Below are 14888 nucleotides of genomic sequence, written 5' to 3' on the forward strand. Positions count from 1 at the left end.
TCGCCAGAGGTGTGTGGTCTCCCATTTTGTTTTTCCTTCCCAGGTTGTTAGCTAGGGTAGGATCTGTAGGTGATGCGGCAGCGGTACCCTTTTGGTTTCGTGTGGGTGTGGGATCAGAAGATCCCTTCTATTGGCTCTTGGGGTCTACTTAAGAAATTGGATGAACTAGTGATGCTGGACATTGGGGACGCATAATTTGGTTCGCAATATTGCTAGGATCTACATTATATAATCTTCACTTAGTTCCATATGATTAGGCTAATTTTAGGTAAACGCCTATGTACATACTTGCATTGATAGATACTATAGTGCTCATCCCATTTTTTTGGAACTTCCTATTAGCTTCACATTGTATACATTGCTGGGTATGAGTTCTGTCTAGTTTGTCTAGTGGCCTAGTGCTTTTATTTTGTCCCAAACAATGCTCCCATGTTGATCTTGATCCTGTTGAAACTATTGAATTAATCCACAAAGGGTTCACTGCTGAAACCAATGAGATAATCCGGAGGGCCAAATTACTTGGAAGCTTTCATGATGAAACAACCAAAGCATGGTGATTGGTAATGGCCTTCTCAGTTTGCTTTGGTACTTCTCAAATACATGTTTAGCTTGCATATGCCACATTCTTATGTAAATTTGTTTATTTGCTCGGAATTTACGTTTTGAAATTCCAGTAGCAGTCCTCAATCTGTTTAGCAGCTTCTTCGTTCCAACTATTTGTTGAAAACCACAACAATAGTAATTGACATAGCCGCAATTAAATCTGAAAGACTGTAGTCCATTCGATGCAATCCTTGCCGTGCGGCCTCAGATGAAACTGCAAGTTTGTTTGGGTTAGTACTTTACTTGTGCTTACTTCACTGTGACCAAATATGTCCTACTGCCTTTGTTTTTCAATTTGTTTGTCGGGATCTCATCGTTCCCTGTTTGTTTTACCTTTAGGAAAGGATGCAATAGTGAGGCACCATGACCTTGTCATGCTGCTGGAGTGAGAACAATCACAAGACAGCTAAGCCCTGCAATAATCCAACACATGAACAATGTTTACCCTAAACACAAAGGATCAGGTATGCTGCTGTTATTATATCTTTCATCTAAAAATGTTGTTCCATTGAGTTTGTTCTTGAGGCTGTTTAGTGTTCAGGTGACATCATGGGTGACATGAATAAATGCCCAACCCTTTCCTTGCAATAGAACATATCTATTTGCTTATGGATGCTCCTGATAGACTGCATGCTGCTTCTATAATTTATTTATGCTTTTTTTCTCCTTCTATGGTCTGATCAAGCAGATGCCTTGGAAGCTGAAAACAATCAGCTGATCTTGCCTACATCTGTCTTCATATGAAGAAGAGGTATAACATGCAGGTGAATGCATACTCACGTGTTCTGTCTGTTTTTTTGTGGTACCTGACCATGAAATTTAATTTGTAAGTGCAGTATGTGGGTCATTGGAACACAGATCAGAAAGGGAAGATGTGAAGCCATCTCGTGGATGAGCGAAACATCACAGCTGAACCCCACAAAGTACCAGGTATGCCACACCCATTTTACTCCCGGTGAGTAGCGATCTCTTCCTTCCTGGTAGTCCTGGCTCGCTTGAATGGGGGGACGGATTCCTTTGTTGGAAGCACGAGATTGGTTCCATTTCGGGTCAAATTTGGAACCTCCTTCCTCTCCATTTAGATTTATTGTTTCGGTGTGGATTTGTGTGGCACCGTAGTGTTTGTTGCCACTAATGTTCCAATCCGCCCATCCATGCGTGGCCCTGTTAGAGATTGTAGTATTCCACAAAATATTTTTCATGCCCAACTGAAAACCACCCCTCTTTGCTGCCCCTTTTGTTTTGTGACACATTCTACCAGGGATCATTTGCTGCGGAGGTTTTGCTTGGGAAGATGGCAAACATACGTGCACTTCTGGCCGGGTAAGATTTTAGATGATTGACGCTGCCGACAAATTTGTGCAAATTTTGATGCTTTTCGAGACAGCTATTTGATTATGTGTAATGTTGATTGCCCACAGCTTGTCGTGGGCAAGGGGTTCCTTAGCAGAGGCGGGCAGATGTGCGTCCACGAGGTATATCATTGTAGACTTTACATCAAGGGATTGTTCGGTTTTCTACTGTTGTGTTAGTTGTTTGTCACTCCATGGACTTATGCTGCCACCAATTTTAACTCTAGGATTAACTGATAAATTGTGAACGTGGACCAACACGTGTGTAGCTTACATGCTTTATTTACTTGCAACTAATGATTGTTGGAATATGGTTTTATTTATGAAGTATATTGTTTTTCTGAAGTATGATTTCTTTCCAGGCCATCACTTCTAGCATCTCTGGGCGCACATTACAAGGTAGGGCCAAAATACTAATCCTTTTCATCCATTAACAAGTGAATGCATTATTAGAAATTAACAAATATAACTTGGAAGTTCTGACTAACAACAAAGAATTTACAATCTATAGATTTAGCATGAGACATGGTACTCCCAATCAAGTTAGCCTAAGCTGTTTCATTCGGTAGAGCTTATGGAGTGTTGTATTGACCAAGTGTGCTCTTGATAGATTGACGTGGTCTGGTTTGAGTACTTGTGACATGGGTTTTTTGTTTGGTGCCATAGGGGGTAGTGTAGTTGTGTCACTTTGCACTACAGAAGGTATATGCTTTCATGAAATTGTTGTGGGCAGCAGTCAGCAGTCAGCAATCATAAAGTGTTGCTAAGTGCTGAAAAATAAGCTTCTTTAATTTCTTTTGGTGGCGATTGGTGATTCTGTGCAGTGGTTATGTTCCTAGCTATTTATTAGAGATTGTTAGTTCTGAATGTATGTATGTATGGTAGCAATTCTAAGGCTGCATCACACGTGCAGCTATGTGCAGCTTTGGCTGGAATCAGTAGCTAGTTTGTGTGTTCTTTTGTTAAAAAATTCTTGTTGAAAACGTAATGATCACCAACTTTAGTTGGCTGCTATCTGTTTCTGTCAAGTTCAGTTCGGTCACTCTATGCAGCCAGAGTCAAGAGTCAGACATGAGTTTTGTTACTTTGTCCTTCATTGCTGAGACTTTTCTCTTCCTATATGTTGTTTGAGCTATCCTTACATGGTTTTCAGTTTATGCTAATGTTGAGATTATGCTAATGTTGCTTGTCTCGGTTTTGCATTGAATTGGCTTCTTTGTTGGTAGCAGTATGTTCTTTTGCATATGCAGTCCATAGTTATGATACTTCCCATTTTTTAACACATTACAAGAATTGTTGTTTTTGTCCTTTGGAGAAGGTAATTGCAATGCTAGTTTATGTAGCTTGTCAACTATATTCTCAGTGCTTTTCTGTGCTTTCTTCACAGGATTTCTTACATGAGATGTCACATAAGGACGACAAAATTGATTCCTTAGTTAAAATGGGGTTTCCTGAAGACGAGGCTACACTGGCTATTACTAGATGCGGTGTGCTCTCTGAACCTTTGTTCCATGCTCTTCTGTTTGCCTTTAGATTTATTCTATAGTAGTTCAGAGAGCAAACTGAACCTTTCTATAGTAGATCGAGGACTCGCATCCGGATCCCGTGATTTCTTCCAGGTCACGGCGCACGTTGGTCGGACTCAGACCTTCTCTTCCGTCTTGTTTGGCAAAAAGCACATACAGCAGGCAGCTGGTGGAGCGCTGCCAAACAAACCTATAATTAGAGTAAGTTTGATCAGTCTACTGAATATCTAGTTTGACCTATGGAAACAGCACTAACAGGCCATAAGGACTGACTTTAAAATCAAAATGGGTTGACAGAGCTAAAACACAACCTAGAGCTAAAACTTGTTGATCTAATAAGTAAGCTGGACCGACTCAATCATTACATACAAACTTTTATGTAATTATTAGCATCCAAAATGTCCTTTACTCTTTTTGGGTGCCAATTTGCCATCGGGAAGACTAAGACTGACTAAATGTTGACTTAGTTCAAATAGTGACTTACCTGTGCTTCTCTTTTATCGTTCGATGGAGCAATCAAACGAGTAGTTACTGGTGATCGAGATTACTCCATATGTTAATCTGGAGTAATCATCGCGGTGGCCAACTGCATTTCCCTTGTCCAATAGGACTCCTCCACTGGTGCACAAGATAAGGTAGGAGCCTGAGCCTCGCGGCTCTCGAACGTTCCTGTTCCAGCCCCTACACGCACCAAAGTTGGAAGAGCATGCCTCCGGCATTAACCTCTGTCTTCGACACCTACTGGGGTGTACAAAGGAGCAGGTTTTTGGAGAGCGTATACGTGATTGCTTGTGTTCTCGGTGGCAGGAAAATATGCTTCTTAGCAGCAATGAACGTCTATTTCTTGACGACATTTAGGTGAGTGAACTACTATTTGCTCTCTGAACTATTATAGAAAAGTTTAGTTTGCTCTCTGAACTACTATAGAATAAATCAGTCTCGTCTACTATAGAACCTTTCTAAATCAGTTTCCTGAAGACGAGGCTGCACTGGCTATTACTTGACGTCTGTTTGCTCTCTGAACTACTATAGAATAAATCAGTTGAATAATAACATTGCCATTTTTAATTTTATGTCAAACTTTCTATTGGTTTATCTCTGGATTTTGAGAATTTTCCTCAAATACTGTATGTTGGAACTCGTAAATTGGCTGCAATCTTGAACTGAGATAACTTGGAATGGTTGATTCTTGCTGTCAAATAAAACTGTTTTTGCATTTTCATGCAACTTGTACCACTCAGATTCTGTCCTTGTCCCTGTTTTATTTTAACTTATCTTCAGAGTTTTATTATTCGAACTTGTCAAAGTATGCTCCAAATGCCCCTGTTCACTGATCATGCACTGTTGTCTGTGGTTTAAAATTACTCAGGGCTGGATGCATCTATTTATGTTATGGTGGATTCAATATATGCTTCACAGACCGCAGGATATGGTTACTGTGGCAATTTGTCTGACTATGAGGTTCGTCTTAGGTGAACTGTCCATGCAAGTCTGCAATAAGATTTAGTTTTAATTTAATGGTCTGATAATGGAACTGTGTTTGCAATACTGCAGGATAATTCCTATGGAGGGATAAACAAGGGAAGGTTCATGGATGGGAACAAAAAAAAAGAGAAAGATATATGGAGGCCAAGCATAGGGAAGTAGAGGCCCATTAGATGGTAGCGCTGATGAACCCATGCCGCTCCCAAATCCAATGGTTGGATTTAGCTTGCCAGATCAGTGGCCAAGACCAGTGAACAGAGATCTACCTTCACAAGCTATGGGTCCACCATACTTCTACGAGAATGTTGCTCTTGCTCCAAAAGGTGTCTGGACTATCATATCAAGATTCTTGTATGATATTCAGCCGGAGTTTGTGGACTCGAAGTACTTCTGTGCTGCTGCCAGGAAAAGAGGTTATATACACAATTTGCCACTTGAGAACAGGTCACCTCTCCTCCCTAAACCTCCAAGGACAATATCCGCAGCATCAGTACTCTAAACTGTATTACTTTAGCTACAAGTAAAACAAGTAGTACCATCAGTACCATGTGTAATATAATATGTTTGTTCTTAGTTGTGTAGTGACATTTGTATTATTGTGGACAATTGTTGATGGATTAATTTTTTATTTTTTTAACCATTTAAAATTGTCTCGTTGGACTGTCTGTCGCTAAAACCATATGTACCATCGCACAATCTGTCGCTAAAAAGTAGCAATGGACTATTTGTCGCTAAAAAGTAGCAATGGACTATCTGTCGCTATAAATATTCAGGGCAGCAGACTGTCTGACGCTAAAAGTATTGTCTGACGCTAAAGATTTTTAGCGACATGACTTACAGCATCTGCAGAAGTCTGACGCTATAACTTTTTAGCGTCAGATTGTCTGTCGCTGTAGCCGCTTTTAGCGTCAGACCGTCCATCGCTAATCTTGGTGTTGTGGTGTAGTGACCATCTATGCATGCTGTAGCGTTCATAAGAAATATACACATGCACATATATGCTGTCACAAACCTGCTGATGTTATATTTCTGGATTAATCTGATAATGAAAATGCTTAAATTTCTAACGGTAGCAAGACTAACAAGTAACAACCAAACCGAAAGCTACACAGATATTATACAGCTTGTCAGTTTTCATCCCTGATATCCACACACATCTGCCCAGTCAGTCTATGGTAGTAATTAATCACCAGTACACAGGGAAACCGGGATCAACTTCTCGCGCCCAGCACTCAAGGCCGCCGGCTATAGCACTGGCGTAAGGGAACCCGTTCTCCCGGAGGATGCCGACGGCCGCCACGGAGTCATCGCCGCTCTGGCAGACGAAGTACAGGGGGCGGTGATTGCCGTGCGACACGTCCGCCACCTCGCTAAGGGCGTCCCTGAGCCGGGGAAACCTCTCCTGGAGCTCGTGCAGCGGGATGTTCACGGAGTTGGCGATGGAGGCGATCTGGAAGTGGTGCACCGGCCGCACGTCCAGCAGCAGGTGAGCCCTGCCGCTGTCGAGCACCCGCTTGTATTCTCTGCAGGTGATCCGGGCGTTCTTTGGGAGCAGGTTCTGGATTGCCGTCGGCTGCATTGTAGTAGTTTACATGCATATGTCAGGTCACAAATTTGTCAACTGTATCTGAGAGTGGCTCCATCCACAATAATGCTGGATATACGTCATTTTAGCTAGTGACATTAATTAGCCGGATCATGAGAAATATTATATATGGTTTGCATACAACTACATTGATTTTAGTAAAGGGTGCTTTAGATGCACGCGGTTCCAAATTAATGCCGGATAAAAAGGATTTCGGGTATAGTTTTCCTTGCGTCGGCCCAGGGCGCGGCGATGTGTGTGTAACAGATACTGGTGACGATACATAGATTGTGGAATTTCTAAGGTATAAATTTTATGTTTTCTTTTTTCTTCTTTCAAAAAATTTTATGTTTTCTTGGTATTGTTGCTTACCCTTAAATGAAACTGGCCATTACAAACAAAATGTAGTTTACCTTGCTAGACTTTGTAGACTGTGCGAAGCTATCATAATCAAACATAACAAAAGTGTCTTGAGTCAAATTAGAATTATCTCCACAAACTGTGCAAGTTGACGACCTTTGATGAATCTTATTAACCTGCAGAACAATGTAGAACAGTGCATGAGCTTTAGGACTCAAAAAGCAATTGTCGTAGTTCATGCTAAATTAGGATGGAGACATGATTTATTAACTGTATATGCACAGAATGTAGTGACATACAGTCTTAAAACTGGAGGATAATGCATCAAAGTGTAGCATTCTTCCACAAAGGGGTTCACCAACACGAGTTGCAACCTTTATAGTTTCAAGAGCTTGTAGGCAGCCAATCACTCCTGGAACTGAACAATACAAGGGCAATTATTAGATCATGCATAGGGAAATTATCGAATAATAACTGTGATCATATAAATGTACTCAATGCATATCATTGAAAGGGATGCATGCATGTATTCCACACACCAGCGTCTTAAAGCAACTCTCAGCAATATATGTGTGCTATATCTAGAACAAAAATAATCATAACAGATCCACTAACTGGGTACAGTGCAGTTCAATATGCATGGATACTTGCCAAACCATTGAAACACCTAAATTGTAGTCTTTAAATAATTTCCTAATGAATTTCTCACTCAATTTGGTTTGGATTAGTAAGATCTTGGAATTAATTGGGCACTGCAGAGAATTTTATAACTTACCAACCCCAAGAGTACAATTAGCAGAACCACTCTGGCATGCTGTTGGGTTTGGAAAATGACACCGGTAACATGGACTTCCATTATGTTTATAAACTGTCAACTGTTAAAAGTTTAAAGAGTGTCACAAAGTGAACACTAACTTCTTAAGGTTAAATGTAAGCCATTTTGATACAACAAGAATTACCTGTCCTTCTAGACCAGTTGTTGAACCGGATATGAGAGGCTGAAAAGTAGGTGGCAATAAATCAGCACACAACAGGTGAAAAACTACTTTGAGAAAAGATTAGCATCGATAAAGATTCGGTTGTTTAGTATACCTAAAATTAACAAACGGGACATATGAACTTCGCCAAATTGTAAATTGTCAAGTTTTGGTTGGTGGGAAGGTGGGTTTTAATTTATTTAAGATAAGGAGCATATGTCTTGTTGCCAACAAAAGTACAATATACTATTAGTTACCTTGTTGAGAAGGACACAACAATCACTTAGCATGTACCGACTAGCAAGGCTGTTTGTTGCATCAACGACTATGTCATATCTGTGATCATTTAGTATCGAAAACAGGCTTACAGTAATAACCATGAGGGGGAAAAACTAAATTCTTCTTTCACGTTCTCAAGGATACTGCCTCACAACATCCAAAGCATTTTTTGGTTTCAGTTTGAGATGATGTTCCAACACGTTGATAGAGGAGTTAATCCTGATTTAGAGAAAAAAACCGAGTCATTGATCACATATACAAGATAGGTCTGAGATATACTACAACGAATGAAAGATAGCTTGCATGATAAACTCTCAGGAAGCCAGCAGAATACTAGTATACTTACGCCCGGCAAGCAGCTGCTGCAGATTTCACCTTAGGTTGCCCAACATAAGCTTCTGCGTGTATGACCTGAAAAGGAAGGCAAACAGACAAAGAATCTAAGCAGAAGAAAAAAAAAGTGTGGCACTTATTATTTTTGCTTATATAAGAAAACAGTGGTGGGAATTGTCAAACAATTTATTGTCTTGTTGACTTAGTCTGAATTTAGTAGTCCACGCGATACGTGCCCACCATAGGCGGTAATGTACCGGTGGAGGTAACGTACATGACAACTACAGCATAAACGAAGTATAGTGCATTTCACACAGTTACCTGACGATGGAGGTTGCCAAGTTTAACGTCGTCTCCATCAACAATGCCTAGAGAACCTAATAAATAGATAAAGATCAAATTAGCAATAGCAAAAAAAAAAAAGTCAGAAAAACTGAGCTACTGCTAGTATCAGGGAACATTTACTAGTAGTAAAACGGAATTATAACTTAAAAAAATTGAAATTTACAATGCGTGGATTTATTAGTTACCAACGCCACAGGCAGCCAGGTACAATGCTACGGCCGAGCCCAAGCCTCCGGCTCCGACCACGAGAACTGATGACCGAGAGAGTCTCCGTTGCCCTGCCCATCCATGCATTTCGTTTATTTTGTTGAGAAAAAAAAAAGAACACAACCCATTTCACGCACATAGCAAACTTCACGCGTTGATCATGATCGATCAGGGAAAGAGCAAGCAAGAGGTAAATTACAGGTACCAACCTTGCACGCCGACGTCGGGGAGGAGGAGCTGGTGGCTGTACCGTCTAACCATGTCGGGGCTCAGGCCGCCGCCCCCTCGGGCGGCGGCGTGCAAGCTGGGAGGAAGCGTGGTCGGCGCGGCGCCGACGCGGAGCTGGGACTCCAAGAAGCGGATGCGGCTGTCCAGCTCGTCCCGCTGGGCGCGCAGGCCCGCGATCTCGCGCATGATCGCCTCCGTCCTCCCGCCGCCGATGACGCCCACCATTGCCGTTGCCGCAGCAGCACACGCAGCGCTCCGCCGCCGTCGTTACTAACTTTGCTACTCTAGCTGAACTCCGCCTATCCACGTACGTACGTAGCACGAAAGTAGGAATGCAAGAGAGCAGTTGCGGTAGTTTTTATAGAGTCCACCGCCCCACGCAAGCGAGTAGCTACGCCTCCTCGTCAAAGTCCTCGAGTGTGACTGTCGAGTCGAAGCGTCGCGCCCGCGTTTGCGAGCAACGATTTACAAATGACTTCGTCTCTAAGGCTTTGGACTAGTGGCAACTACGTACGTGGAAACACTGATGAATCTTCAGTTCTCACCTGCCAACAACCGAGAAGGAGGAAAATTGACTTGTCGTGTTCACTACAAGTACTAGTAAGCCCTTATTTAGTTTCACCCTAACTTCTAAAAAGTTACTACAGTATCTGTCACATCGAATGTTTGCGGCCCGTGCATGGAGCATTAAATGTAGACAAAAAGAAAAACTAATTGCACAGTTTGGTGGGAAATTGCGAGACGAACGTTTTAAGCCTAATTAGTCCATATTTAAACACTATTTACCAAATAAAAACGAACATATAGTCCCAAAATCCAAATTTCTCCAACTAAACCAGGGCTCAATAAGGAAACCGGACAAGTACTACTAGCGTATAGTCTCTCCTGCCAAGGTGTCTACCGGTGCAGTGACATCAGCCCAATGGGCCACTTCAACGGTCAGAACAGTGAACGGAACGAGGACCGGTTCGTAACGTAAAAGTAAAAGGAACCCCGCTGGCATCCGCGTGGCCTATCAATTTCACTATAATCCATCAACACGTGCTTTTTTATAAGACATAAGCATTAGTTGTCGTTTAATACTACCTCTTAGGTTCTTACTAAAAACATTACTTATATTAAATTGTATGTTATTTTGTTTCTTTTCTAGTTAATAACACAATAGTCAAAATATATAGAAATTCTTATCCGTTCACGATTGCGTCACAATTGTTTTATCGTACCATTGCAACGCGCGCTCCACCTAATACTAGGTTTGTCCTCAACATTTTAGCTTGACAGTGTCATTAAAATCTAAACATCACATGGTACTGTATCTTATCGACAACGGGAAGAAACATATTTTGAATAGATCTGCACCGATATTCGGCCTGTTCGCTGGTTGCTTTCTGGACTGATAAGCCCGGTTAGTATTGGTTTGTTGTGATAGAAAAACACTGTTGGCTGACTGATAAGACCTCGCTGAAACCAACAAGCGAACAGACAGATTCAGCATGTTCGCTTGCTCGTAAACGATCGTAAATTTCCAGCCGAGAACAGTGTTTTTCTCTCCCACCAAATCAGCCAGCAGTAAATAATCCACGATACGATACGGCCTCCCGAACAGGCTGTTATCCACAAAACAAGGAAACTATAGTGCGTAAGTACCACTGTCTTGTTGACTAAGTGTATTATATTGTCTACGTTTCAAGTCGTCCTGCCAGGTGAGGTGCTTACTGGTGCAAACGGTGTTAGACGAATGAGCAGGCCGCTTCAACGGTCAAGCTCCAAGAGGGCGGTGTGATTGTACGTTACGTACCCGCTGACATGACACCCACGAGAGCAACGGACACGCACGCGCCACGAAAAAAGTTGAGAGAGCACTACGTACCCTCGTGGAATACGTATAGGCATCCATTATAATGGAATGTTTGATCATTAAAAATTACCTAGCTAATAGCTAAATAGTTGCTAATTTTTAGCAGGTAACTGTCTCTTGGATCCACCTGTTAATAGGTGGTTGAATAGTGAGTTAAATGTACATATAAACTATTAGCATCTATTAGTAACTCTAAACCTGCTAATCGAACTAATAATTAATTAGCAGCCTCTAGCTAATAATTAGCAGGTTTATTACGGGGCGGGAGCAACAAAGCGACGGCCAACGGCGCATCGTGCAGGCACGTCCTGGGCCGGGGAGCCCAAACACGCCTATGGGTTCGGACGCGTCCGGTTCGACACCGCCCGGCTCTCCACCGCCGGCGGCGGAGCCAAGCTGCGCCAGCGACGAGCGCGACCCGCTGCCGCCGGGCCACCAGGATGAGGCCTGCAGACGAATGGTGCATCATCCAGCGTGGCGCCGCCATCGACAAAGCAGAGGAGGCCCTGCGATACTTCCTTGTGGCGATGGTCGCAGACGCTTCCCGGGACCTGCTTGTTAGATGATCTCCACCGATTGACCCAACGGCCAATTGGGCGTTTGGATCCGCGCCCTGATCGGGGGCGCCCAACCGTTCCATGGTTGGTGGCCCCCCGTCGCACAGCGCCATAAAAAGGGAGGTGTGGAGCGGGGCACAAGGCACGAGGTTCACCTGAGCCACCGACGCTCCACCTACAGTCCCTAAACCCTAATCGATCTAGGGGGTGCTGCCAGCGACGGGAAGACCGCCACCGGACACCGCCGCCTCTGCACCGCCGCCACAGCGACACGCCCTCACCGTCGGTCTTCACCACACCACCGTCAAGCAACCCCCATAGCCAGTTCGTCTTCCACGAAGGCGGCCGATGGTTTGCACCTCCTTAACCCCTATCTCTCTCTCACTCTATCTGTTAATCCCGTACTAGTACATGTTTTAGGGTTTACACTTCATCAAATGTCAGTAGGTATGGTATATCTATGGCTAGTGATCCTGTAACGATTCTATCAATGGTATCAGTCGCCTAACTAGGCATAGATCTAGCTTATCGGAGTAGAAAACCGAGTAGCATTAATTAGAAGGAGGTGAGAGATCCGATTTGGATCTAAGCAGAGGGTTCATCGAACCCTAAACCCAAATCGGGTGAAGAAAAGGAGTAAGAAAGGGTCTCGGTTTTGAAAATGAACTCAAACCCTAACCCTAACTCGCATAGACAGCTCGTGGAAGAAGAACAGTACTCGACCTAACCCTAACCCTAAACCCCGATCGGACAAGATCCGAGAAGAATAAAGCGAGATCCAATCAGAGAGTAGAAGGGGAAAGGGGAAGGGCTTGGCATACGGCTTATCTCGCCGCTGCACCACGCTGACCGTCTCATTGGCGCGCGAGAAGAAGGCTGAGCCGCTGCTGCTCATCGAGCTTGCGCGAGCTCTGGCCAAGGGCGCCGCGGCTAGGCCGCTCGATGGCGGCGCGCTCACCTGCTGGGGAGCGCGCGCGTCGACGAGGGGGCTGGCGACGGCGCCATCACCTCTTGGCTCTCGCTCGGTGGCTGCTGCTCGCTGCGCTAAGAGAGGAAGAGGGAGGGAGACAGAATGAACCTAGGGTTCGGGCGCGCGGCCGTCGTCGCCGTTTTTATATCCGCCGAGAACGACGGACAACCGTCCGATTACGATGAACGGCTGAGAGCCATCGGGCCAGATTCGGTACAGGCTTGCACACGCGGCGGGTGGCTTTGCCGGCCCAGGCCCAGGTTGCGGCCTGGGAAGGCGCAGCGTGTGTGAGACAGAGCAGGCCGGGCCGGATACCACTGCTGAGGCGAGCATTGTTTTAATGGGCTGGGCCAAATGAACAGTAGAAACTGAGTTATTGTTTCATTAATTTTTAGAAGCAAATTTTGATTTTTTTTTGTCCAGTTTCAATCTTTGTCAAAATTTGAACCAACGGGATAATTTTTTCAGAGAGTAGATTAGTTCAGAAAAAACGCTTCTGAAAAGTAGATAAATATTTTTTCATGTTTCTGCTGCAATGTAAAAGCTTATTATCTTCTAATTAAATTCGAACCAACGGGAGAATTTAATTTGAAGAGTAGTCATTTTTAGTCAATAAATTATAATATTATTATTTTTCTGACCAACATTGATAATAGCAATATTATAATGTTTATTCATAAGTTTTCCATGCATTAATTCTATTTCTGCCCAACGGTGATATAGAATTAGTGTATAAGAATGTTGTGTGTTTTAATTTTGACCAACGTTAAATTAAGACATGCAATTATTATGTCATATTTTTCTCACTATCTCTGACGGTGTTTTTCAGGACTCAACCCAGTGGCTTTTATGTCGCACATACCGCCTCTTGAAGGGGCAACTATAGGGTATGGCGAGAGAAGTATGAACTGGCATTTGCGCTGTCTGAAAATGACCTAGCGCTTACCTTCCCGTGTCCGACTGAGCCAGTGGACCCGGTGAGGGAAGATAATAAGACTGATGCTGATTTCACTGCTCGGCAGCGAGATAATGTAGAAGTGTGGATGAAGTATGATCTCGAACGCAAGAAATAGGACATTTCAAACCGTAAGTGCTTGATGGTGGCTAAGTCCACAATTTTAAATGCAATAAGAGGGTGTATCCCAGATTATGATACCGCCACAGAGTATCTTAAGAAGGTGGAGAGCCAGTTCACTGGCTCTTCAAAGGCTTATGTTAGTACTTTGATCAAGAAATTGTTCAATGAGAAGTATACTGGTGGAGGTATTAGAGAGCACATACTAAAGATGAGCAACACAGCTTCGAAGCTGAAGCCAATGAATTTGGGGCTCAAGGATGAGTTCCTGATTCATTTGGTTTTTGCTTCCTTGCCAAAGAAATATGAAACTTTTGTTGTTAATTACAACATGCAGCCCGATAAGTGGGATATAGAGAAGCTCACCGCAATGTGTGTTCAAAAAGAGGAGAGGCTGAAAAGCTCACAGGGTGACTGCTAACCTTGTGAAGGACAACAAAAAGAAGAATTTTAATAAGAATGCCAAACCTCAAGGGAAAGCCCCTCAGAATGACCACCATCCGAAGAACAACAATGCTCAAGTTGTGAAGGATCAGTGTAAATGGTGCAAGAAGCATTGACATTACCAAAGGGACTGTCTAGACTTCCTGAAGAGCCTTCTAAAGAGAGGTGAGGATTTTATTACATTCATAGATGAATCCTTGTATTTAAGTTATGCAAAATCTACTTGGTAGTTTGATTCAGGTGCAACTGTTCATGTTGTAAATTCATTACAGGGATTCCGTATGAGGACCCTTCAAAGAGGAGAAAGAAGAATTAAAGTAGCAAATGGAGTTGAAGCCATTTGTTTACACCAGAATTTGGGAGAAGGATTTCAGAGGCTCGAAAGCTCCCAGAATCATGTCAGCAAGGAATCAATTACGTGTAGATCGAAACCAGCTAATTCGAATACGGCACTGGAATCGGCTTTTTTCAGATAGCGCCAGCAGATAACGGCAGAAGCTATGATCGGCGCTGGGATGAGACATGCTGGACTCTACAAAAAGGGAAAGATTAGAGTCCAAGTTATCTTAAATTAGGAATGTTTTGTTTTTATGCCAAAGATTGTAATAAATCATGCTCGAGTAGGATTCATGTCTATGACTTCGGGTATAAATATCAAACCCCGGCTAGTGTAAGGAAGAACCAATCAATCAAATACAAGTCAA

The 14888-nt window shown here is 43.1% G+C and overlaps 2 protein-coding genes and 1 long non-coding RNA gene across 4 annotated transcripts; 2 read left to right on the top strand and 1 right to left on the bottom strand.

The window, feature by feature from the left end:
• Positions 1-459: 459 nt before the first annotated feature.
• On the top strand, positions 460-1060 carry LOC136492927 (uncharacterized). The gene is made up of 3 exons (XR_010768239.1): positions 460-560; positions 675-833; positions 943-1060. It is a non-coding gene; the product is annotated as an uncharacterized lncRNA (long non-coding RNA).
• A 228-nt stretch (positions 1061-1288) lies between these two features.
• Positions 1289-5128, top strand: LOC136492198 (DNA (cytosine-5)-methyltransferase DRM2-like). Its single transcript, XM_066488299.1, has 7 exons — positions 1289-1354; positions 1440-1926; positions 2025-2078; positions 2318-2354; positions 3343-3442; positions 4851-4942; positions 5036-5128. The coding sequence occupies exons 2-7, from the start codon at positions 1898-1900 to the stop codon at positions 5126-5128; spliced, it is 405 nt and encodes a 134-aa protein (XP_066344396.1). The 5' UTR covers positions 1289-1354; positions 1440-1897.
• Positions 5129-6028: 900 nt separating this feature from the next.
• Positions 6029-9587, bottom strand: LOC136493535 (adenylyltransferase and sulfurtransferase MOCS3-like). Of its 2 annotated transcripts, XM_066489633.1 has the most exons (11): positions 9262-9587; positions 9031-9123; positions 8822-8877; positions 8514-8578; positions 8312-8386; positions 8146-8224; positions 7871-7909; positions 7687-7786; positions 7211-7329; positions 6965-7087; positions 6029-6539 (listed from the first exon to the last, which is right to left on the bottom strand). In XM_066489633.1, the coding sequence occupies exons 1-11, from the start codon at positions 9503-9505 to the stop codon at positions 6153-6155; spliced, it is 1380 nt and encodes a 459-aa protein (XP_066345730.1). In that variant the 5' UTR covers positions 9506-9587; the 3' UTR covers positions 6029-6152. The 2 variants fall into 2 exon arrangements, with proteins under 2 accessions (XP_066345730.1, XP_066345731.1); XM_066489634.1 differs by lacking the exon at positions 9031-9123.
• Between the last annotated feature and the right edge of the window lie 5301 nt (positions 9588-14888).

The sequence above is a fragment of the Miscanthus floridulus genome, chromosome 11, assembly GCF_019320115.1.
Source record: "Miscanthus floridulus cultivar M001 chromosome 11, ASM1932011v1, whole genome shotgun sequence".
NCBI classification, from domain to species: domain Eukaryota; kingdom Viridiplantae; phylum Streptophyta; class Magnoliopsida; order Poales; family Poaceae; genus Miscanthus; species Miscanthus floridulus.